The 22,796-nt window shown below is 46.5% G+C and overlaps 1 protein-coding gene across 5 annotated transcripts in view; it reads left to right on the forward strand.

Annotated features, from left to right (window-relative positions):
• The window catches only part of Vps13 (vacuolar protein sorting 13C), a 226,901-nt gene that overhangs the window by 118,351 nt on the left and 85,754 nt on the right, over positions 1-22,796 (forward strand). For all 5 annotated transcript variants that reach the window (XM_055070805.2, XM_055070801.2, XM_055070803.2 and 2 more), the window contains 9 exons: positions 1,324-1,443; positions 4,035-4,160; positions 12,396-12,536; positions 14,220-14,339; positions 14,427-14,591; positions 15,207-15,374; positions 17,297-17,466; positions 19,802-19,910; positions 21,306-21,443. In XM_055070805.2, the coding sequence (XP_054926780.1) occupies positions 1,324-1,443; positions 4,035-4,160; positions 12,396-12,536; positions 14,220-14,339; positions 14,427-14,591; positions 15,207-15,374; positions 17,297-17,466; positions 19,802-19,910; positions 21,306-21,443 (1,257 nt within the window). The remainder of the gene's footprint in view (positions 1-1,323; positions 1,444-4,034; positions 4,161-12,395; positions 12,537-14,219; positions 14,340-14,426; positions 14,592-15,206; positions 15,375-17,296; positions 17,467-19,801; positions 19,911-21,305; positions 21,444-22,796) is intronic.

The raw sequence follows: 22,796 nt of genomic DNA on the forward strand, positions 1-22,796 counted from the left end.
AATGGCTTGCTTCGTTGCTTCCTGAACGTGCTTATTCGTCTGGACTCCCATGTTCAAGTTCCAGCTTGTCGAGAACTCTCTTGATGCCACATGCTCCTTCATTGAATTCTAGCACAGCTAGGGCTGCTGCAGTCTCCACTGTTATCAGTGATGCAAATTCTGTCTTTGGGCACCTTTTCCATACAAGAGCATTGAAGGACTCGTTTGCATTCTGTGTCTGCATCCTTGAACATTGCGCAAGAAGCTCTGGCTTACTAAGCCTGTGTGTAGAGAGGCACCAGCTCTTTGGCAACGTCTCTGCTGAAAGCTGGACGATGGGATCTTGGCACTGATGGCATGTCCGCTGCAACTAGGGCTCTGTGCCGATTGTAGTGACACCAAGAGTCCTCACCAACTGGGCAAGCATCATGTCATGGGACTTCATCTGATGAGTAGGAGTGAAAAAGCGTCGCAAATACTCCTCGTTGCATTTTTTTACATCTGGAGCATTGTCTCTCAGGGCAGATGCATAGTAAGCAGTGAGTTCTTTTACAGCACTTTGTGCCAGCTTCCCCTTGCCTCCTAGACCTTTCGTTGTTTTCTCTAGTTTCTCAATTTCTCTAAAAGGCGAAAAAGAAACCTTCCTAACGTGGGCATTCACTTTGCGTTGCGTTTCTTGCCCACTATGCGGCTGCGTCTGGAAAAACAGCGTTCAGAGTCGTGTTCCACGGTAAATGCGTGCCACCAACTTGGGAAAAAAATTCATTTTCTTCCTTTCTACTGCTCAGATAACTACCAAACTTGGTGAGAAGATTCTTTAATAAACAAGCAATTCAGAACAACTCAGAATAAAAAAACACGTTTTTTTCACCGAAATTGGTATTTTAGCTCTGCATCCCCCCTTAAGCATCATTAATTCATTATATAATTTTGATAATCTGTCATATTCTGAGATATCAAAAATTGCTGCTCACGTTATATTCGTGCAAGTAATAGCATTTATTAGGTAGCCGGCTACTGGCAGGTTTCAATTTTCAACAGATTCAAAGCCTGCTACTGTACAAAATGTATAAGGCACTACTTATTTGTCTGCAGGCTAGATGAAGAGCAGACATGCACAGCCCTTGTTGCACTTAACTAATAAAATAAGACCTTTCCATTACACTTACTCCAGGCTGGGGACATTGTAGTCAACAAGGTACGAGATGTAGAGCCAGGCTTATGTTGTTCGAAATAGTGGAAAGGCTGTTTGCCAATAAAAGAGGGGACAGGGGTCGAGGGGCATTTACACTAGTATTCTGTGAAGTGGTACATGTAGCATGGTGTATTATCATCTTTGCACAGGCTCTTGTGACTGCCAAGTCCATTGTGATAACCCTGGAACAAGGTGCTGAGAACCGCACTGTTCCCGTGCTGTTGTGGAAAGCCAGTCTGGAAGCTGAAGTCCTGGATTGGTCTGGGGAGGTAACTACCACCACTCTAGCCACTCTTTACCTTTGTGCCGCTATTTGTATCTCAAAAATCTTTTTACGTCTTTTATACCCGATACCATTTTTTAACATGCTAAGTAAACCTACCTATATTCGGAAACAGCATTTCTTGGCAATGGAGCCAAAGCTACAAAACTGAAAGGCATCCTCTTCTTACGCACCACGAAATAGCAGGTTTCTCAATTTAACTAATAATCTTAATGTTTCATAAGCACACAATAAATACTAGTGAATTTGTTCATCAACCACACTCATGAGCACTCGTAAATAAAATTAAAAGGATAATAATTGCGCATGGAAACATTTAGTGTGCACCATGTTTTCTGCACAGTTGTCTTCCGTTGTAAACATGCCATTAACCGTCTGCACTGGGATGTCTGTTGAGGTCTTGCCATTTTGTTCACTGAGAATGAGCTGCGCAGAAAAGCTAAGCAGTAATTTTCCCAGCACACGAAGGAGCTAAGCAGGCGAAGCAGTGGCTGCAAGGTTGTGCATTTGAAGCTGTTAAGAAGTGGAGATTCTTCGCTCCAATTTGCTCCAAACGCTCCAATTCGCCCCAAACTTCGCTCCAATTGTGAGACTACTTGTGAATTCATTACACCTGCCCAGGCTCCACCCTCATAGCTTTGGCTCCATTTCCAAGAAAAGCTGTCCCTGAGTATAGTCACTAGGCAATACTGCTGTCATGAACAGCTGAAGCTGCCAAATATATCTCCTGTACTTGCAGCAGGAAGCATACAGTACCACTCTTCAGACTTTTTCTTTCCTTCAACTAGTACTTGAAATCCTCGCCATTTTTTGTATGTATACGTCACTGACCAATAACTTGAGGGAATTGCTGAAAATTTCAACTAGTTGGGAGTCCGAAAAACTGGATTCGCCAGAAAATATGGGACATTATTTCACATGTGACCAAAAAGAGCTTGTCAGCTCATTACTGCGGGCACACACTTGTCTGCAACCAGGGGTGATATTGTCGTGTGATCTTTCGGGAATATGATCACTTTAGTGAGATTGCGCGTGACTTGGTACCAAAGAGGTGGAAGTATAGGGCTGAGAGCATTCCTGTCACTGCGCAAAAATGGCATGCTTTGATGCGTGCAGTGTCAAGTCACATGAAATCTCGCGAATGTGATCGTATCGTTGGCTGAAAGTAACCACTTGAATATACTGCCTCTGGTCAGTCAGTATTTGTCAGTATACGGTCACTACAGACAAATGAAAGTACAGTCAACACATGCAGGGAATCTTTATCCCCTGGTGACATTGCACAAGTCAACCCCACTGTGATAGCTAAATCATCACGGAATTCTACGCAGGTATTGTCTGGCACTTCCCTCATTTAACTGCCTCGCCCCTATCGGTGCAGACACTCGGGGTAGAATTTGCAATACTTAAAGCTGGTGATGATACTTAACAAACATGTATCATAGCAATAATTGGGTATGTTTGAATTATCAGTGTCTGAATATAATCAGTCGGTGACTGTATTGTGAAACACCAAGTCAATGGCTATTGCCAGATTTCTTAAGACATTGTGAGTAAACGATATGCACTAACTCTCCAGAATTCACCATAATGTGTACAAATTTGAGATCATTCTATCATTTTATAAGTAACGATTCATTTTAGAAGTAACGCATCAAGTTTCACGAAAATCAAATTGTGTTCTCACGAAATTTCACTTGGTATCCAAAACCGCTGTTAGCAGCCTTCTTCCAGCAGCATGGTGAAAGGACAACTGTGAGGGGTACTTGCTTCGAGCAAGCTTATGCAGGTAAGTTCCTGTAGCAGGCAAAATTGGCAACAAAAATGCTACTGGGATCTAAAATCAATCTACTGCTTGCCGGTCTCTGCTGTTCCAAGTTTACCACTGCTTGTTTGCAGCTTTTAAAGGTAAAACATTAATAACGTATGTATGTACCTCAGAAAAGGGGTGTGCTCAGAACAAGCTCTAGAAGGCACACATGCTGTTCCCCTTCTTTAATGTTCAGAAGTTGGCAGGTATGCTAAACAGTGTCCCCATTGCGACCTCTTAACATATACAGATGTTGTAGTGTCAACATCTGCATATGTTGAGAAACCCTATTTAGTCAAGCTTAACCCAGAGCTGCCTAGAACATGTGCTGTCTCTCACAATCAATCAACCAATCAATCAATCAATCAATCAATCAATCAATCAATCAATCAATCAATCAATCAATCAATCAATCAATCAATCAATCAATGAATCAATCAATCAATCAATCAATCCATCAATTTTCTATGCTGAAACATTCCACTTCATTCATGCCATAAACATCTTCCTATTATATTTTGAACATGCATAAGAAAGGTAACAAAAAGCAGGAAATGGAAAAGCTCCTGGAACTAGATATAAGCTTTCATAAGCAGATTTTAAAAAATATGACTTTCTCTTTAGCTTGGTTGAAGCCTGAGACAGCAGAAATGTTTCTCCATCTCTTTGTTCACTACTGTAGCTCAGCAGTTTGGTAGTAGCAGTAAAGTGTTGTAGTGCAGTTGTCCTCAGCATGCTGCAATGCTGGAAATATTGCGCCCTTGTAGATGTCAGTTCGTGGCTTCTTGGGTTCTGTGATCTTCTACTACAATGAGAAGCTTGCTGTGTGGGAGCCTCTGGTGGAGCCCATTGAAGTTCCCGGTGGTCGCAAGGTCTGGGAGATTGCTCTTAAGGTGCGTAGTCCCTTTTTTTTTTTTTACGAATTCTGTTTGATCGCAGTCTTAATCTTGCTTGCGCAGTAAAGTAAAAGGGGTTGTTAAAGTATTGACACTGAGGTTTTTCCTCTCCTTTGATGTCACCCTCTAGAATTTGTACAGGGGTATGTTTATCTAGCTTAATTACTCACAGGGGAACCTGATCATGAGAAGGGAACTTATGTAAGAATAAAAATGGGTGGTAGCACATATGGCAGGCATTACCAAGTCATGACCAGCAGCTTATTGCTATCTTCTAAAAGATAAGAGTACAATCATTGCATTCTACCGGTACTAACATATGGGTCAGCAACTTGAAGGTTAACAAAGAAGCTGGAGAAGAAGTTAAGGACCATGTGACTAGTGGTAGAATGAGAAATGTTAGATGTAACTTTAAGAGACAGGTAGACAGCGGTGTGAATTAGAGAACAAGTGGCGGTAGCAGATATTCTAGTTGGCAGTAAGAGAAAGAAATGGAGCTGGGCAGACCATGAAATGCATAGGCTAGACAACTGGTATTCTGTTACAGTTACAGAATGGGTGCCAAGGAAAAGGAAGCACAGTCGAAGACAGCAGAGAGCTAGGTGATGTGATAAACTTGGGAAATTTTCAGGCATAAGATGGGGTCAGCTGGTGCTTGGCAGGGGTAATTGGAGATTGCTGAGAAAGGCCTTTGTCCTGCAATGGTCATAAATAGGATTATTTGAATTGTTTATCCATTGCGAAAATGGAAGATACAGGTAGTATATTATACAGGAGAGGGGGATCTCAAAGGTCAAAGATTACACTGGGAGTCTCAGCGGGAAATACAAAGAAATAATACTTTAGAAGCAGCATAACAGGTAATGAAAAAGGTAGCCGAACAACAAAATCAATTCATATATTAAAAAGAATCAAAAAGTATAGATGGTAATCTCGTAGGTAAAAACATCAAAGTTTACACATGACAGTACATTTACTACACATAATGCATTATACAACTCAATATAAATAAATAGATATGACAATTTACATAAAATACATGTTCTAAGGGATGATTTAGATGTGAATTATGATCATTTTAAAGAGTTTGTTAAATTATCTTATTGTTCTATTGCTGTGTATGCCGAAGTCATTCAACCGTAATTAGTGTGAGCTGTGGGGAGTAGAAAAAATTTTTATACCGAATCTCGTATGATTATTGCATTTGACCATGTTAACATCAATAAAGATACATAGTAGCTGATCTTTTACTAATTTAACAGAAGAAGCAGACTAAAACAGAACAGTTTGCTTGACTGTTATATAGCGTAAGTAGTCTACATTCTTCTAGTTAGAAGTCTCAGTGAATATTCGGATAGCTTGATTTTGAATCCTCTAAATAGGTTAAAGTTGTCATTTGTGTGTGCTTCCTCAAGCAACACTACCATAGTTGATGTGACTATGAATAAAGACAAATTGCAGTTAAACCTCGATATAATGAAGTCAGTTATGCAAATAAGTAAAGTCACTGCGGATTTTTCTTGCTCTGAAGGGGCTGTAAAATTTTCCGAATTATTGCTCAAGGGGAAAAACCATGAATTGTGATAAGAGAAAGAGTCATGTTGTTGAGTTTCAGAGACCAAAGGTGCAATTCATGTCGTATTGGCGATTTCTTTACATTGGCAGTTGAAGCGAAGCCGGCGAAGTTTTTGCACCCACTCCGCTGTGGTTGATAGTGCTGCCCACAGTGGTATGGCGCTATCAGCCATCTTGGCTCGCCTTACAAACCTTACAATAGATCCTAACCAACTAGTCCAACTTACTGTCTTAATACAGTAGTGGACAGTCTAGACTAGCACCTCAGGTCGTGCTGGCTTCAGCTAGGCACAACGGTGCCAAGTATTTCAATGAAGCCATTTGAGAAAATTTTCTGAAACTGATAAAAATGCAAAACTTCCGCTTAACAGGAGGGAAGAAGAAGAAGTCGACCTGTGCGGATGTGGAATTTTCGGCTCCCGCTTCTGTACATGTTTTCGGACTGATTTATGTGATTCCTAGCAACGAAATGTGCACTATTTGACGCACTTTCTTCTAAGGAACACGCCGATGTCCGATTTTTCTTCCGGTCTGTGAACTCTTTTCAATTTCCGAGACGTTTTAGTTCAAACCACGCTGCGGCTCAGCTAGCCCTACCCGACTAGGCCTATCGCCGGGGTCGAGGAGCGAGCAGGCCCAGGCCTCACTCGTACGTGTGCGCGGCAGGATGCCCGCTATGGAGACCGTCGTGGAGGGAGAGGACATCTCCCAAGAAGAAGCGAATCGCCCAGGCTGGACGACAGCCATGGGTAGAAACAAGAAGGCCAAACCGGGACCGACCGTTCCGGACCGAGGCAACGAGGGACGAGCAGAGACGAAGGGCGGCCGCCGCACGGCTGGCCCGCAGAGCGCGATCAAGCGCCTCGTCGCCGCATCGAGGCTCCCCCGGCTACCGAGGGACCACATTCGCATCATAGTGAGGCCGAGAGACGGCCTCGACGTAAAAAAAGTGAGTCAGATTCGCCTGGCGCAAGCGCTAGCAATGGCGGCCTCGCTCCCGCCGAACGAGACCGAGGAAGACATCGTTTGTCCGAACGCAACCCAGAACATTCTCGTCGTGTCCACGCCGACTGAGAAGAATGCCAACGCATACGCCGGAATTCACAAGCTTCACCTAAGAGAAGGCGCATACAATGTGGCCGCATACATTGCGGCGCCGGACAACACGTGCAAGGGGGTCATCAGAGGAGTGGACCCCGAAATCAACGAGGCCCAGCTTCAGGCCATGATCGTGAACCAAAGAAATCCCAAGGCCTTGGAAGCCAAGCGGATCAAAAACACCTCGACGGTGGTAGTGCTCTTCGACGGCATGAAAGTGCCGAACTATATCATGTGTGGCGTAAGCCTAATACGCTGCACGCTATACAAGCGGCAAAACGACGTGTGCTACGGGTGCGGTGACTTGGGCCACAGAGTCTACGTGTGCCCAAATCCTCACAAGAAGAGGTGCCGCGGCTGCGGAGTCAACGACCCGGCTGAAGACCACCAGTGCTCGCCCAAGTGCGCCCTTTGCGGAGGCCAACACCCGACGGCGGACAACAAGTGCAAGCAACGATACCAAATCCCTTACGTCGTGCGGCGCAGGAGGCGCCGACGCAGAAATGCCAAGAAATCGCGGCTGCAATGCCAGCCGCAACAGGTGGAAGGTAGATCACGCGATTCCAGCGTGGCAAGCGCCCCCAGACGGGGACGTTCGACAACGCCGACACTACGACAGCGCAGCCGATCGAGATGCCGTTCCCTCTCCAGGGGGCACTCCCGCTCCCAAGTGCGCATTCAAGAGGGGCCGACCTGGGCGGACCGGGCCAGGCCAAAGCCGCAACCGAAATCACAATCAAAGGTAACGCAGGTAGCATTGCCAAAGCATAACAAGGAAGACCCTAGAATAGCTCAGCTAGCAGAAGAAAACGCGCGCCTCAAAGAGGAGATTAAGAAAATGAGGGCGGATTTCGAATCGTTTCGGAAACAAGGTTCCACTTCTCAGCTAGCCGAACAACAGCAGCAGCAGGTGGCGCAAAGTACGCCGACCCCGCAAGGGGAGCAGTCGGTTCGCTCGGTCAAACGCAGGGCCCCTCCCCTGACGGAGGAGGGAAACTTGGCGGAACACGAGTCCAGCAGCATCCTATTGGGAATTAAGCAGTCGATTAGCTCTTTGCAGCTAATGGTCCAGCAACTAGCGGAAAGCATAGTAGCGCTCGCCGCAAGAGTGACGCGCATCGAAGCACACATGGTGCCTGCAGGTGCTAAACAAATCCAATGTATCAATCATGGCGAACAACCCAACTAGAGAGCTGGTCGTGTGGCAGTGGAATTGCGCTAGCATCAAAAAGCGCAAGGCTCCGCTGCTACAGTTCGTTGCCTCACAGGCGGACAAACCGCACGTCATAATCTTACAAGAAACTTTGGGTAGCGAGGTGACCTTGCCCGGCTACCGGGTCGCCTCGTCGAAATTCGAACAGGGTAAGCACGGAGTGGCAACGCTTGTCGCGAACAAATGCTCTTTCCAGGAACGAGATTTCAAATTAGGCAACGCGAAAGCGGAGGTAACCGCGATCGAAATCATACCGAACAGTTGGCTGAAAAACAGCGTATTCGTAGTGAACGTGTACAGCCCGCCGTCTGACCGCAAACAATCGTTCACGTCGATAATAACGAAGGCGGCCTCAATGGCCAGGGCGGCCCCGCTAATAGTGGCAGGAGATTTTAACGCGCCCCACGGAGCCTGGGGTTATGCAAGGCCAATGCCTAAGGGAGAACGGCTATTGGAGGCAGTCACTATGTGCTCGCTGGAGCTGGTGACTGACCCCCGCTATCCAACTCGACTAGGCACGTCGGTGGCGCGGGACACGACGCCCGACCTGACCTTCGTCAAGAACGTGCGAGGGGCCGAGTGGCGCAACCTGCACGAGAACCTCGGCAGCGACCACTGCATACTGGCGGTGACGATCCCCGTCAAGGCGGCACCACCGAGAGAATTTAAGGTCACCGACTGGGACGCCTTCCGCAAAATAAGGAAGGAAGACAAAAGCGAATATGCGGACCTAGACAGCCTTTTTAGAAGGCTCAAAGAGGACGTTGGCAGCGCGACGAGGGTTGTCCAAACTGAACTGAACGTGGAAAGGATGGACGCGAGATTGGCACACCTATTAGAGGCAAAGAATTCCATCACGGCCAGGTGGAAAACGCAAAGACTAAATCGCAGACTGCGAAAGAAAGTAGCGGCACTAAACCGGGAAATCGAAGCACACTCGATCGAGCTTTCCAAGCAACAGTGGAACGAGGTGTGCGCGTCGGTAGACGGACAAATGAGAACCGGGCGCAAATGGAACCTCCTAAAGAAACTGTTAGACGACAAGCAATCCAAAGGCAATCAGAGATTGGCAATTGATAGGATTTTACACAAACAAAAGGAGCAGGGCAAAACGGAGAGCGAGTTCCTAAAGGAGCTGGCGGAGACGTATCTACCACTGGGCCCGTCAGGCGATGGCGACTATCCACAATACGCCGGCACAGAGGTCGAAGAACTCGACGCGCCCTTCACGGAATCGGAAATTTGGGATGCCTTACAAGGCCTCAACGGACGCTCCGCGACGGGCCCTGATGGGGTCTCGAATAAACTGTTAAGAAACCTAGACGGAAAGTCGGTCGACAAGCTCACCGAAGAAATCAACAGAGCGTGGGAAACAGGACAAGTACCAGAGGCCTGGAAAGAGGCTTCAGTCATACTAATACCGAAACCCGGGAAACCACTTGCGGCGGAGAACATGCGGCCAATATCGCTGACCTCGTGCGTAGGCAAGACGGCGGAACATGCCATACATAACCGAGTATCGCGGTACATAGAGAGAGAGGGCCTCTTCCCACATAACATGGTGGGCTTCAGACCGGGCCTCTCCACACAGGATGTAATGTTACAACTCAAAACGCACATAATCGATGGCATAACCAGAGACACCAGGGGCATACTGGCCCTGGACCTAACGCAAGCGTTCGACACGGTGAAACACAGATTTCTAATGGAAACGATCTCGGTGATGGGGCTCGGCCGGAAATTCCACTCTTACATAGGCTCCTTCCTCAGAGACAGGAAAGCCACGATCAAAATAGGACAGGCCACGTCCGATTGTTACACGCTGGGCGCGAAGGGCACCCCACAAGGGGCGGTGCTCTCCCCGCTATTATTCAATTTAGCATTGAAAGGGCTCTCGGACCGGCTGACGAGAGTGACCAACGTCAATCACGCCCTGTACGCAGACGATATTACGGTGTGGTGCCCGGGAGGGTCCGACGCAGAAGTCGAGCGGGCTCTTCAAGAGGCGCTGGACACAACGGAAGAGTACCTGAAGGAAACGGGACTCCGTCTGTCACCCAGCAAATCGGAACTGTTGCTCTACAGGCCCTCGAAACAAGGCATGAGGAATTTGACGCTGATCGATCAAATACCAATCAAATTACACACGAGTGACGGCCAGCCGTTACCCAGAGTGGACTCTATAAGAATCCTGGGGCTGCTAATTGAGGCTAAAGGCGGTAACACGCAAACGGTCATGAGACTCATGTCCAAAACGGAGAACATGCTCCGGCTGATCCTCAGGGTGACCAACCGCAGGGGAGGGCTCAGCGAGAGCAATCTCATCAGACTTTACCACGCCTTCCTCATGAGTCACGTAAATTACGTAGCCTTGGCGCTAAAATGGACCAAGAGAGACGCGGCCAAGATAGACACACTGATGCGCAAGAGCATCAAGAGGGTTCTAGGTCTTCCGATCAGTACAAGCACGGAGCGGCTCGATCGGCTAGGGGTCCACAATACGCTAGCAGAAATCGTCGAAGCACAGACCAAGGCACAGGTCGTGCGGCTGTCGACCACCAGGGCCGGCAGACGCATCCTAGAAGAAGCAGGTATAAATGCCGAGGCAGAGTGCAACGCACGCAGCGTCACGCTCAGCGCGGCGGTCAGGGGCACTTTCAAGGTAGAACCACTTCCGAGAAACGTCCACCCGCAATTCAACGAGGGGCGCCGAAAGGCGAGGGCCCGAGCACTGCTGAAATCGACAGCCAGCTGTCCGGGACTGGCGGCATTTGTAGACGCGGCCCAGTACGGGCGCAGCGACCGGTATGCGGCCATCTCGATACGCTGGGATGGTACGATCATCAACGCAGCATCGGTCAAGGGGGTAACGTCCGAGGTGGCCGAACAGGTGGCAATAGCCTTGGCAATGAGGGACCCCGAACGTCCATACGTATACACAGATTCACGATCGGCAGCCAGAGCATTCGCCTCGGGCTCGATATCGCGGAAAGCAGCGGCCGTCCTCGGCAGTGAGGGAGCCGCGGGTCATCACATCCTCAAATGGTTTCCAGCCCACATGGGGGCCGACGTGCACCCCGTCTTTCCCAACGCCAACGAGCTGGCACACGGACGCGCGCGAGGATTCACGCACCGCGGCGATCGTGGCGAGCGAAGTGGCGGGGAGGGAGGGGAGCACCGAGACCCGCTGCTCACCTTCAACGAAATAACAACACATTATCAGCTGTCGAGGAGGACCTTCCCGCTCCCCCACGCTAAACTTACTAGACCACAGTCATCTATATTCAGAATGCTGCAAACAAGGTCGTTCCCCTCGAGAAGCAGAATGAGCCTTTATTCACCGGACGTAGAGCCGCAATGTCCGGATTGCGGCGAACCGTACTGCTCGCTATCGCACATGCTTTGGCAATGCTCCGCGTTAAGCGGCACCGTGTTCAGCAAAGAAGAAGACTGGATGGACGCCCTGCGAAGCGACGACCACCAGATCCAGCTCCGGGCCGTCCAGAGGGCTCACGAAAGGGCGGAGGCTCACGGGCTTCCCGTCCCAACGTGGGTGCGGCCCGCGACCCCTGCCGACCACTAAACCAAGAGTGGGTGGGAAGGGGTTCCTCAGGACCCAATAAAGTTCTTTCCTCCTCCTCCTCCTCCTCCGCTTAACAGTACTGCTCCAAATGACCCATCTTAAGGATCGTCAGGTTTTACAGAAGATTGCACGCTATGAACCAAATCTGCACTTGCTTCAGTGGGCTTTGATGGTAAGGCTCAGTGTAGCATGCATTCTGCATAAACCTTTGTGAATGTAGAAATTAACAAGTGTGGTATAGGTTGGTATCGATTAGCAGTTTAATCTTTATTGTCTGTGTTGTGGCGAACATGGGGATGTTGACTTTCCGCAGTATCTCAGTGACTGCGGCATTGTGCTGCTGTAGAAATTATGAATCGGTTCTCATTCTTGACGTTCAGCTGCTCAGAAAACCTGAGTTATTTGGCTGGAGCTTTCTGCCTTTTGCCTTAGCTGAAGGGAACTACATATCCATTTGCTTTGATGCCGGAAATTGCTGTGACCAATTGAAATCTACCATAAAAATCCAGCTACCTTGGCACTAATTAAAGCAGGGCTTACCAAGCAAACCTGCTTGCGGCAATACGTGTTTCCTACAGCTTGATTTTACGGTATTCACCGACTAAGAGAACTTCTAAGGACTAAATCATGCTATGTTTGCGGCTCTGAGCACAAAATCCACAGAGTGGAGTAGTATTCCTACAGGTAGCCAGCTCAAACTGGACAGGTGGTGTGTGTGTGCCTGTGTGTGCTTGGTGGCTACATGCTGGATCCCACTTCACAGATTGACAAGCACATAGGGGATGAGGATGTGCTCAACGCAGCCAACATGCCACCAATGTTCTCCATTGAACTACTCGTTGAGGACACCTTGGAAGTGACCATTTCTCAGACTACACTGCAGGTTCTCAAGGATCTTGGGGAGGTAAGCATAATGTGGTGCCGGCTGAAAGCGGATTTATTGTCATTTAAAATACAATCATAAATGGTTATAATACAGTCATAGTTATGATAAAGTTACGGTACATTCAAAAGGCCTGTCGGTACACTTATCAGCCATATCAGTGCTTCTACTGTGGCAGGAGAGGGCGGATGCACGCACGTGTAGTTAAGGAGCCCATATTGTGTCCCCTGACAGTGGCCCCTTTGCACTCTCGGTATGCTTCGCCGCAATACACCCTTTAGGCTTGATGGCGTAACATCGCTGCATTGAAGCGAAGCTGAATTTTGAGGATCATCATTGTGCAATGCCGGACACTTGCTGTGCTTTCCGTGCTTCGAAGCTATCAGTGAAGATGACGGAAGCAGAGTTGGCGCCATTGCTGAAAGTGGCAGATTATTTCAATGAAAAACATGGCATCGGGAAGCTCGTTAACGAATGTCAAAGCAGCTAGGTCTAGCATTGCCGCAGTGGCTGCTACGGCTGCCAACGGATCAGCGTGCGAGAATGCTGGTTTGAGACTGTGAGATCATCAAAATGGTGGTGGTGGTGGTGGCTTCAATTAATAACGTTTCCGACCTGTAGTCGCAGCAAAAAGTCTGGAAAATTGAACGGCAAAGGGTTTGAGTGTCCAAAATTTCATACATCCTTTGAAATTAGCTCTATGGCTTATGTGGTGGTGCCTTGAAGGCATCCAAATTATCGGCATGTCCAAAAAATCGGGCATCTGAAAAATCAGTTGTTGACTGTAGCTGCTTATGGTAGTGTCAACTGATGGTACTGTCATGTTCTGCGCAAGCAAAAGGTATTGGCTGTAAGCTGTGCGCAAACTTGGTGTAAGCTGCTGCAGGTTTGAGAGGAAAATAAAGAAAGGAAACCGAAATTGTCAGGTAAAACATCAAAAGGAAAACAGTGTTTACAGGTGACAGAGCAAAATGCAAAGACAGTCGCATGCTTAGATTTAGGTGCTGATTAAAGAACCCACCGTGGTTGCTTAGTGGCTATGGTGTTAGGCAGCTAAGAACGAGGTTGCGGAATCGAATCTCAGCCACGGTAGCCGCATTTCATCGGGGCAAAATGCAAAAACACCCGTGTACTCAGATTTAGGTGCACAATAAAGAACCCCAGGTGGTCCAAATTTCCGGAGTCCCCCACTACGGCGTGCCTCATAATCAGATCGTGGTTTTGGCACGTAAAACCCCATAATTTTTTAGGTACTAATTAAAGAAACCCAGGTGGTCAAAATAAATTTGGAGTCCCCCACTACAGCATCCCTCACTGTGCAGTCTTGGCATGTTAAACAATAATTTTTTTGCAAGGGAAGAAAGCAACTTGTTTTAAAATGTCGACAAAAGTTTTTCTCAAGTAGACATGGTGTATACTGGCGTTCTAAGCAGCCTCTGTTGTGGAAGGCCACCTGTCAGCACACGATGCTATAGAAAGTATGTAAGTGTGACGAAATGAGTAGGCAAAATTACCTGGCCCAAAAGCTAAATAACTGCTATGAAACTCTTTCTTCCACAGTTGATACTCCAGAATATCCTTGTGTGTTCCACATGAATATACTTCAAGCAATTCATCTACGTTAATTAAGACAATCGATTCATGTCTTTGACACTTATCAGAGGCTGCTATATTAAGATTTCTTTTTTCTTTCTCTTCTTATAGGCTTTCAGCGCTGCCTTAGTCAAAGCACCCACAGAGCACAAACGTTTGGATGCGCCTTACGTTGTCAAGAACTACCTTGGCATTGCTGTCCATGTTATTCTCGAGGGAACACCATTTCGGGTAAGCATCTGAGCATGCTGGTTAGGTTCATTCTCTTTTACTTTGATTATTCTCTAGTTGATGAGAATGAATCTGTGCCCCCGTTAGGTTGCTGCTCCCAATGTTGATGACGATATTGATGAGGTCATCTTGGAGCCTGATGCCATGGTGCAACTGACCTTCAAGGAGACCTCCGAGCAGAAGGGGAGGTTTGCAGGCACTCTGGTGGAGCTTAGCCAACAGAATGTCACAGAAGCCAACTTTGCCATCCAGGTAATTATTGTAGTACACTGCCCAACTCTCAGTTCCATTACAGTAAAGGTACAGTGCATGTGTTTATACATATGGCAGCATTAGAGGCAGCATTAGGGTTACCATCTCTTGACTCGATGAAATCGGGATGGTTGGAAAAAAGAGAAGGGAGGGGGGGTGGGGGCAGACTGTTGATGTATAAAGAAAGCTGTGGTGTGATATACTTACCAGGAGCAACTGATACATTGCATTCATAGACTTTTTGTCGTGTGGCAAGTTGGGGAACATGTTGGCCAATTCTGCTGTATGCATTTAACCTGCAGTTAATCACCATGGATTTTGGCAAGTGTTTCGGTAAAGTTGGTAAACCATAAAGCACTTAGAGCTACTGGTTAGGCAAGGTCACAGTGTCACCATTATAAGCGGCTCATGACTCTTAAGTAAACTGTGAGGATCATTGTGGAGCCAAAGTATGCTTTCAAGTTTGAGACTGGTTGAGCTTTTTCACAAACTCAAGCAGTAATTTATAATACCTGAGACCTGTATGCACTTGACACAGACAAGCTACAGGTTGTAGCAACTGAAATCAACGAACTTTTTCTCTGCCTTTAGTTCAGCCTTGTGTTTTTGATGCAGGTGAAGGAGGCTGGTGTGTCAGCAGTGCGGAAAGTATGTGTGACCTATGCTGACAAGCGATACTTCACGCTGCCCATCAAGACTTATCCAGGCGACGACTGGGCATTCATTGTGGACACCACGTCTCACTATGGCTCAAAGCTTGTCATGATTTACTCCATCTGCAAGGTATCCTCATAATGTTGCTTTGTTTTCTGCTTCCTGAAAGTGTAGATAACAGACTGAATTTTAGTGCTGGCCTCTATGCTTTTGCTTTTGTGTTTTTCTATTCATGCTCCTACAGTACAGCACTTGAATTTTTTCGTTTTAACAGGGTTTTCACTTTCTTGGATGTGTGTCTGCACCGGTCTGAGTGCACGGCTAGAGAGATAAGAGGCATGCACAGATGGAGGGGGAACTCATCTAGTATGCATGGGATAATGCACTGATTGCAAGAGGGATGTGGAGATGGCAAGACAGAGTCACATAGTACGAAGTTTAAAGATAAAACAGTTGTGCTCATTACGACAAGTAGATGCCTCGTCTTCAGTAAGCAAGGAGGCATCTCATTAAAGTGTCTAGGCATTGACGGGTTGCAGCAGACAGAGATTCATAAGCAAATGGATGTTGCAGGGATAGCATGAATTGTCATCTTTTGAATGATCAACATAAATCATAGGTAGGTGGATAGAATTTTTTAACAGGAAAGACAGAGACGTCAACCTGAGCTAGGGCGCTTTAGTGTGCTACTCTGCACTGGGGAGGAGGGAAGGGGAGTGAAAATACTGGGAGGAGTGATGATGATAAGAGAAGTGGTGAGTGCTTACGTATATTAGACAGTAGCCCTACTAGAGCCGCTTGTCTAGCTTGGTGTCCTGCAGAAAGTTCACCGCTTTAGTTGCCCGCATTGAAGCTGCTGCGTCGGGCCATGGGCCAAGGATAGCATCCTCCGACAGTGGTTGCCTGCCAATGCTGGCTATGGAACTTTCTAACATCCCTTTGCTCCAGCATATATGCTGGGCAATCGCACAATATGTGTTCCAGCATTTCAGGCATTTCATAAGTTGAAAAGGCCACAGTAGGAGGAAGCTCTGCGCATTTCTGTTAAAAGCATAAACGCAAATGGATAGCAGGAGTGGTGCAAACAGGTGTGCGTAACGTTAAAGGCATCAGTAGTATAGGTTTTGGGCATAATTCAGCCCATGTACTCCAGTGTAGTTATTACATAGTGTAGGGATTACATATGGTTCAAGGGAGCTTGGAAACTGGTTTTCCTTAGCTTGATGCCTCTGCTTGTCGCCTTTCCACATGGATGATAAGATGGATTTGTCAATTCATTTTTGTTAAGTGAGGCTCATTGAGATATTTTCTTTCATTTAGCACCCACCACATTAAATAAAGGAATATTTTACGTAGGCTAAATGGGTTTGGCGGAGGCTTATAATCTAGTCCATCAACTTCAGTGCAGTGGCTGTTATGTACGGTCCAAAGAAGCATGGAAGCTGGTTTTTCTTAGCTTGATGCATTGATTGTTAGCTTTTGCTTGTTGCCTTTCCACGTGGATGATAAACCCAATTTGGCTTAGTGGCTGCGGTGTTGCACTGCTGAGCACAAGGTCGTGGGTTTGATCCCTGACCATGATGGTTGCATTCCAGCAAGGGCGAAATGGCAAGTCGAAATTAATCTGGCACTCATCGCAACAGCATCCCTCAAAACACTCTGTGCAATTCCAGGACATTAAACCCCGCAATTTAATTCATTCTTCTTTTATTTCAAGGTCGAGAGCTTTTATTGCTTGTTTGCATCTCTAAGCTAACCAGAATATCTGTTAAAAGGTTTTGAGAGGCTGAACTAATTTCTTGTTTTGTTGTGGTTGGTCTGTCGGCTTATATAAGCGGCACCCTTTGTGAAGATCGTTCTGGATGCTTAGGAAGTTTTTCCCAATATGCTGTGAGCACTGAAAGGGTCAAATGTTATGCTTATCTGTAGTGTGTGAAGCAACAAGTTGTTGTGAAACATTCGAAATTTTTCCAACTCAAGGTACACTGGGCAAATTGCATGCACAGTGGTTCCTGTTCCAATATTGACAGTGAACTGCTTGTTCTGTGCAGATTGTAAACCACCTGTCTGTCCCCATAGAAGTTTACTACTTGGTCGAAGGTGACAAAGTCTCCGAGGTGTTTCTCTGTGGTGTGATAGAGCCACACAAAGTCCTCCACCTGCCTGTGCGGGCTCTGTACACCAAGACCAGCGAGCTGTTCTTCAAGCCTGTCGGAGAAAAGTAAGCTTGACAAAGCAGCGATTAAGGATGGAATCTTTATTCCACCTAGAGGGTACTGACTTTGTCTCGCACAGTGACTTTGGTTGAGGCCATGTCATCTAAGAGCAGCCCTAGTGTTTTGACTCTCATAGTTCATTAGAACAGACAAGCCCACTTTTTTTTTTTTTTTTTTTTTTTTTTTTCAGAGCAGTACTGTAAAGGATGCACGAATGTGAAGGAGAATGCCAGGTTTACATTCAGTGAACACGCATAATTTTTCTCATTCTTGCATTGAAATAGGAAAATAGCCATGAGGCAGATTCTTCATTACAAGAACTGTGTTGCATATAGTATTGGAAACGGAAGTTTGAACTAGCATGTCTGCAGGAATGTTATTTGAAGTTAGATCATCTGTTCCCTTTCATATTGGTGCGTAATGTGTGTTTGTCTGATGTTTGCTGAAAACCTGCTTTCATAAAAGCTGATAGGGCTGCATTCCAGTATGTGTGACAGTGCTGTTCTTTGCAGTTTTCTGACCCTTTTCTTCAGTTTCTCTTTTAGTAAATCGGTAGATAATCACTAATGCAAGTCCGGGCATGCATGCATATCTTCATGCACTGAAAACATATAGGATGTGCAGGCTAAGTTATACTATGCACAAGATCTGTTATCTACTTGCCCTTGTGGTTCATTTAATGAGCAGCAAGCAGCCTTTGTGGCTTTTGTGCTTGCAGTGAGTGTGACCACCATCCTGTAGTACATATTGTGGTTTCTGTGGTGCTTCATCAGGCCCTTATAATGAGTGACATTCAGTGAAGCCTGCAAGTTCATAATCGGGGATGCTGTATAACCAGTAGGCTCAAACATATGCAGCCTGCTTATAGTGTGTAGTCCACATGGCTTTCTAGTAACATGTTTCAGGGAAGTGGGCTGCACGCAACAGTCCTCCCCGAACGGCTACATTCTGCAGCCGCTGGCAGGTGGCGACACGTTTATGCTAGCGCCGTCGCGGCAGCAGCAGCTTGCAGCGCCATAAACGAAAGCAACATTCAATCATTTTTTTTAAAAACCAGGCAATTAAAGGCGCCAAGTGTTACACTGAATGACATATAGATTATAAAATGTGATCGTTGCATGAAATTTGAGCAAGAACAGAGCAGAGCTAAGTGCAAAATCCTTGTTTTCAAACATTTAAGCGACATATTCACGTCCCTGACATGAGATCTGTTACATTTTCACAGTATCAGCACCAAACCTGTTCTACATTCACATTGTCTTCTCACATGTGAAAGCTCTCTTTTTGGTAGAAAGGATGCTTTGGACACCTTGGAACACAACTATGTCATTTGGTGGTATTGATACCACGAGGAAGCACACGAGGTATTATTGGACAGTTGCGTGCTCTTAAAGGGACACTAAAGGCTAATACTAAGTCGATGTGGACTGCTTAAATACCATTCCAAAAACCTGACAGCACTTGTTTCGTGCCGAGAAAAGACAAGGCTTAGTTTACGAGAAAATTGCATCTGAAGGGTCTGAATACCTTTTTTGAAATTCATATCTCCCGCCACGCAACCAGGGGAGTGGTGTCGTTGCATACGCCATCACCCCCCTTTGCTGTGGTGCCTGACAGACGGCAGTACCAAGCCAAAACAGATAAAGTCAGAGCAGCGGATTCGCCACTGCAGCTGCATTTTTGCCAAGTGGCGTAGACCGTCCGCGCATCCCGTGACATCACATGGAAGTTGAACACTCTGCTACTTGCAGATTGTGCGAGTTCTGGATGTTCTGGCCATGTCACCTCTTGACTCGTTATCATAAGGAAAGCCAACATGTAAAATGGATAGAGTTTGTTTACCCTTTGACTGCCACTCTCGAGAAAACTCGAGGACTGACCTTCGCGCATCGACTCCTCCACACCCCCGCCACTCACTTTTGCAGAAATGGCCATTCTTATCAGTTGTGCCATCTATGAAGAGGTCATCTAAACATATAAAACTAGAAACTTCTGACAGTAGGTAAAGCGCATATCTTGTGCCTCTCTCACTCTGTCTTGGCAGGGCAGCCATGGCAAACTAGCTTGCCAGGTCTATCCAAACTTTGACAGGTCAGAGAATCTATGAATTGCTGAGGAAGTCTGAAGCGGGAGAAAGTGAGGACAAAGAATTCGCCCCTATGTAGCATGAAATGTCTGCTGAACCAATAAGCGAAGAAACGATGGCTGGGGCTGCAGAGCAGTCATAAAGAATATGTGGAAGTTTAAAGGGTGCAACTTGTCAATATGTTCATGCATCATTAGGACAACCCCACTGATAAAAGTACTAACTCCTTTTTTTTTGTCTTTGCCTTTCTTCAGGTACAGAATGTCCATGGAGCCATTCGTTTGGAAGCCCCACAGCGTTGACCACAACAGTATACTGCAATGCCCATCAAAGACAGAAGAGAACAAGTTCTTTTACATAAATGTAAGCAGTGTTACAGTGGCAGAAAGATGGTAGAAAAGACTGAAAAAGCAAATGCGGGTAGCTGACACAATAGTATAGATTGAGTTGGGCAGGCTTTAATGCATACAGCAGATTAGCTGGTGGTTTGTTAAAGAAAAACTGAGTTCTAAGGGAAGAGAAACACATGCAAGGTTGGCAGGGGATTGATTGATCAGGACACTTGGGAGCGATGGGATGACGCACAGTATCGCTGATATTGATGACACCAGGTGATGAGAGTCCTTCATCCTGCACTGAAGATAAACAAGCTGATGATGATGATAATGCATACGGATGAGTTATGGAATGGTGAAAACCAAATCTAGCTCAGAGAAATTCTTTTGTGAATGATGCATCCTGTGAGTAGCAGGCACAGCAATTAGCATAGTAAAATGCGGGAGCTAGGAAGTGTGCTTTCAGCGCATTTGCTAGCTCAGTGGCCAGCTAGAGCCTATCTTCATGCCTTTTCCTGTCATTGTGGAGTTTCGGTTCCCAAATTTGAATAATTAGGCAGGTGGGTTTATTTTACCCAAATGGGGGAGGCGAATTAGGAACTGTTACCGAAAAATGGGATGAAGGCCACAGAATGCTTAAGCTACAGCACTTTGGATTGAACTTAAAATCACATAAGCTTTGAACTGCCCGAATTTAAAAGTGCCTTGTTTTCAGATTTTTGGACAAATTATGCCTTTGGGCAGTGATTAGGCACTCATTATATGCTCCATTGGTAACTTGTTTTCTGTGGGGAGCTGTAGGAGTAGCACACATCCATATTGGTGTTTGTATAGGAAGCTTAAAACAACTCGTTTTGTGCTATTTTTCGTGATGCTTGCATATTTTTGTTGTCTGGTTCGCTCCCACCCAAACCTCCCCTCCCCGCACTGTGTAGGGATGTATGCTGTTGAACTGAGGATGCGTGCATGCTTCTTTTTCTGCACTTGGTAATTTGGACTTTCCAGTGTGTTCTCCCGATTTCTTAAAAATGAGTTGGTTTTTCATTTACAACAGTGCTTTGTTGACAATTTTAAACATCTTTGTGGGCACTTTTGTTTGGAGTTTCACAGCACACAGTGGATGCTGCTCAGCTATACAGTTATTTGCAATAGATTGCAGCAGTGTGGGTGTCATCATCAACAGCTTAGACAGATTTACTAGGCAGAGTGTCAGCCATGCTCCATGAAGCTGCAGCTCGTTCTTATGCGTCCCACCCACCATGTATTTGCCCGAGACTAAACGTTCTTCCCCTAGCACCTGTGACTATTCGTGGTTAAACACATACATTCACTGGTCTTAAATGCATGTTTGGGGCACTTGCCAGGTAGCTGTTGCCATTTTTGAATATTTAAATGTCTTTTGTTTTTTGTTGCATTTTTTCAGGTATCGGGAAAGACAGAGCCTGTGAAGTATGACGACAGCATTGGCAAGGTTTCGACCATGCCTTTGTTCAGCATTGAGCTCCAGCCAACAGTTCTAGTGCGAAACCTGCTCTCCTGCAGCCTCTATGTCAAGCTGGAGGTGAGTGGCTTCCTGCGATTCTTGTAATACCATCACCTTTGCCAAGCTGCACGAATGCAGCTATGTTTGTTTGCTTTCTAATTTTATGTGGCTGTTTTCATTTCCTGACATCACGTGGGCATAGCGTAGAGCTTTCATTTTCCCAAGGGGGGCAAGGGCCCGAGCTTTTCCAGCCCGCTCTTCTCTCAGCTTTCTTTCTCTCTCTCTTTATATATGTGTGTGTGTGTGTGTGCGTGTGTGTGTGCGCGCGCACGCACATGTCCTTGGACTGAAGGTGCAGGCAAAGAGAAAAGACAACAAAGCAGAGAATAGAACAGCTGGCCCTGTGAACAGGTGTTGTATGTGTTCTCTCCTTTACTATATGTACAGTAGAACCTCGTTCATACGTATTGGAAAAAAACGCGAGAAAACCCGCACTAACCAGGAAAATGTATGATCTGAAGTAACCAAAATAAATTTGACACTCAGCTGTAGTTCACATCTACGTTTTGGAAAAAAACGCAAGAATATCTGTACTAACTGGGAAAATGTATGATCTGAAGTAACTAAAAAATGTGACACTCAACTGTAGTTCACGTCTACGTAATGTGAAGTGTCGCGTGGATCGTTGCGGCACGAGATGCCAACGCCGGTCGAGCTGGTGGTGCTCTGGCGGCACCACCATGGTGGTGCCGCCAGCATGGTTGCATGGTGTTTTAAGAGTGCGACGGGAAACCAAAAAGAAATCGAGCTGGTGGGCAATGCCATATGCCGCCGAAGCGAAACACGATGGCCATATCGCGCCGCCTGGAGCAGGGAATGGCGGCGTGTTTGGATTATCGCCTACTAAAAGTGTGCAGCATGCTATCTATGGCACTACACACCATGTGCTGTAACACAGATAGGTGAAAAGGCTTATCGCAATAGGTTTAGTGGCGATAGCTGTGAATGCTGCGTGCGACGACCGGGGTAGAGATTTGCTGGTACCAGAATAAGAAACTGTGCACGCCGTCATTCTCACGTGAGGCAGGCGGCTATATACTGTTGCCGATCGTGCGTGCCTCGCGCCTTTCCTTGTTCACATGGGATCTAGCAGCTGAAAAATGTGTACGATCGCAGTCTGCAGCAGGGAACGGCTGCGCGTTTTGGTTATCGCCTATTAAAAGCATGCACTACGCTTCTGACGGCACCACGCGCTGTGAAATAGATAGACAAAGATGCTTATCGCAATAGGATCGGCAGTGACAGCTGTGAATGCCACTTGTGACAGCCCCAAAGATGATTTGCTGGCTCTGAAATGAGAAACTGAGTGTGTTCTGGCATTTTCACGTGACACGGGCGTGCAAGTATTGTGGTGAAGCTGCCACAGTGGGC

Source organism: Dermacentor andersoni, chromosome 5, assembly GCF_023375885.2.
Source record: "Dermacentor andersoni chromosome 5, qqDerAnde1_hic_scaffold, whole genome shotgun sequence".
NCBI lineage: Eukaryota > Metazoa > Arthropoda > Arachnida > Ixodida > Ixodidae > Dermacentor > Dermacentor andersoni.